Genomic DNA, 1,969 nt, shown 5'->3' with positions numbered 1-1,969 from the left:
TAGGTGTACGCACACAGAGAGGCAACGTGTGTGTCAAGGCGTTTAGTGGAGACCGGTGTAGAAACGGGGGCGGGGGGTGTATGCATGACGGTGTTGTTCCTTTCCGATTTGTTCCTGTCTTTTTTTATGTTTTGTTGTTTCTGTTCTTTATTTTGCTTTTTTTATATTCATTTTTCTTTTATTACCTATATATGCGTGCTGCACGATTTATTAGTAGTGGAACACTGCGATTGCGCAGAAGCGACACATGAACGTTTTTCTTATGTATACATTTCTACTGTTACGTGCTAACCGCAGCCATTCCTAATATGTAGTACAGGGGGAATATAATAAGCACGTGTAGATGGTCCATATAATGCTTAATATATTTCATATAGAACATTAGGGTAGTAGTTCAGATTGCAGCGTTGTTACTTACCGAGGGAGACACACTATGTCGGCTAGAAAGTTAGGGGAGTTACTGGTGGAGTATGTCAGGCGGCGCGGAGTTCACATGGACGACGAACAATATCAGGTAAGGCATTATGATTACCGGGACGCCCGGGAGAATAAATGCGGTTATGTGTACACGTAGCAAAGTAAGTGGAGGTATGCGTGAACCACACATGTACCGGCGTGATGAATCGGTGTGATGATTCTACTAGGGAGGACATATGCACGGATTGAATAATGTAGTCGTTATTCACTAAGGGCCACAGGGGACAAGTTCATGTAAACGGGTACTACATGTATATGCATCTGCTGTTAATTGTAGAACTTTTTAGAGAACGACGTTGTGTCGCTGCTGGAACAATTTATGAAGGCCCTGATGGACGAGAATTTAGATGAGTATGCAACGTACTGCAACAATGCGTTTTGGGAACATCCCAGTGACGATGGGGACAAACACCAACCACAAAGGGAGATGAAGGAGATAGGGCAGAGAGCTAGGTGCAGACTTATGACAGGAGCACTGTATTTTTTGAACGGGTGGGTACTACCATTACCTGGCAGTGAACGCATATTTCAGCATGACCCAGCACTCAAGAAGTACATCGCGTGTGCAATAGTAAACGTGTTCACTTATATATTGGATGAATCCACATGTGGCACGAAGTGGGGCACATATTATGCGTGGTATACAATGAAGAATAATATGGAGGGGCTAGATGGAAATGAGGTCGAAGCAGGAACTTGTCAGAAGGGAGTGTTTGAGGATATTAAGAGGGGACAATGGTCAATGAGTACAAAGATTGATGTATGGTTAAAGAAGGAGAAAAAGACATTAGAGCAGATAGGTGCAGGAGACATAACTGACAGGTGTAAGAAGGATGTAAGGGAGAAGAATCCTATGAGTACAAAAGGGGCACGGGAACATGCTAACAATACGCGTGAGGTTATAGAAAAACAGATAGAGGACAGATTAAAACAAGGACTGAAAGGTATAGTCAGCGAGGTTAAAGAAGGAGTCAAGGACAGAGTGAGAGAAATATGGGGCGCAGGGGGATACAGCGCCAACCCGGAGGACGACAACGATGACAATGACGATGATGAGGACGTAGACGAAGATGACAAAGATGAGGAAGCACAAAAGCAGCATACGAATGGTAAGAACAGCAAAGGCAGGAAGTGCTACTAATACGGGCAATACGAATACGCACAATACGAAAACGGCCACATACGCATACGGCCGCATACTACCACGGCCGGCACGGAAACTACCGCTAACGATACGACTGCGCATGGGCATGCCGCCACCACACAAACACACGCGCGGCGGCCACGACGGAAGCGCTAGCGGTTGCGGAGCGCACGCATATGAGTAGCGACGGGAGCGACCGAGATGACGGCGACAACATAAAAGTGTGCTGCTACCATCCACCACGACTCCGTTCACCGAGGACGCAGTCCACCTCACCGTACGCTTGCTGCCGCGTCACCCTACCCTGCCGCCCCTTCTGTCTGTGCCACTTTGTGTCCTTTTTTTTTT

General features: G+C 46.6%; 1 protein-coding gene across 1 annotated transcript; it reads left to right on the top strand.

The window, feature by feature from the left end:
• Window positions 1-433: 433 nt before the first annotated feature.
• Window positions 434-1,618, top strand: AK88_05668 (uncharacterized protein; the record flags this gene model as incomplete). The annotated part of the gene is made up of 2 exons (XM_012483270.1): window positions 434-514; window positions 755-1,618. The coding sequence occupies 2 exons, from the start codon at window positions 434-436 to the stop codon at window positions 1,616-1,618; spliced, it is 945 nt and encodes a 314-aa protein (XP_012338693.1).
• Window positions 1,619-1,969: the final 351 nt, after the last annotated feature.

Source organism: Plasmodium fragile (genome assembly GCF_000956335.1).
Source record: "Plasmodium fragile strain nilgiri unplaced genomic scaffold supercont1.218, whole genome shotgun sequence".
NCBI lineage: Eukaryota > Apicomplexa > Aconoidasida > Haemosporida > Plasmodiidae > Plasmodium > Plasmodium fragile.
Note: the sequence above shows the minus strand (reverse complement) of the source record. Positions and strands in the feature narration are given on the sequence as shown.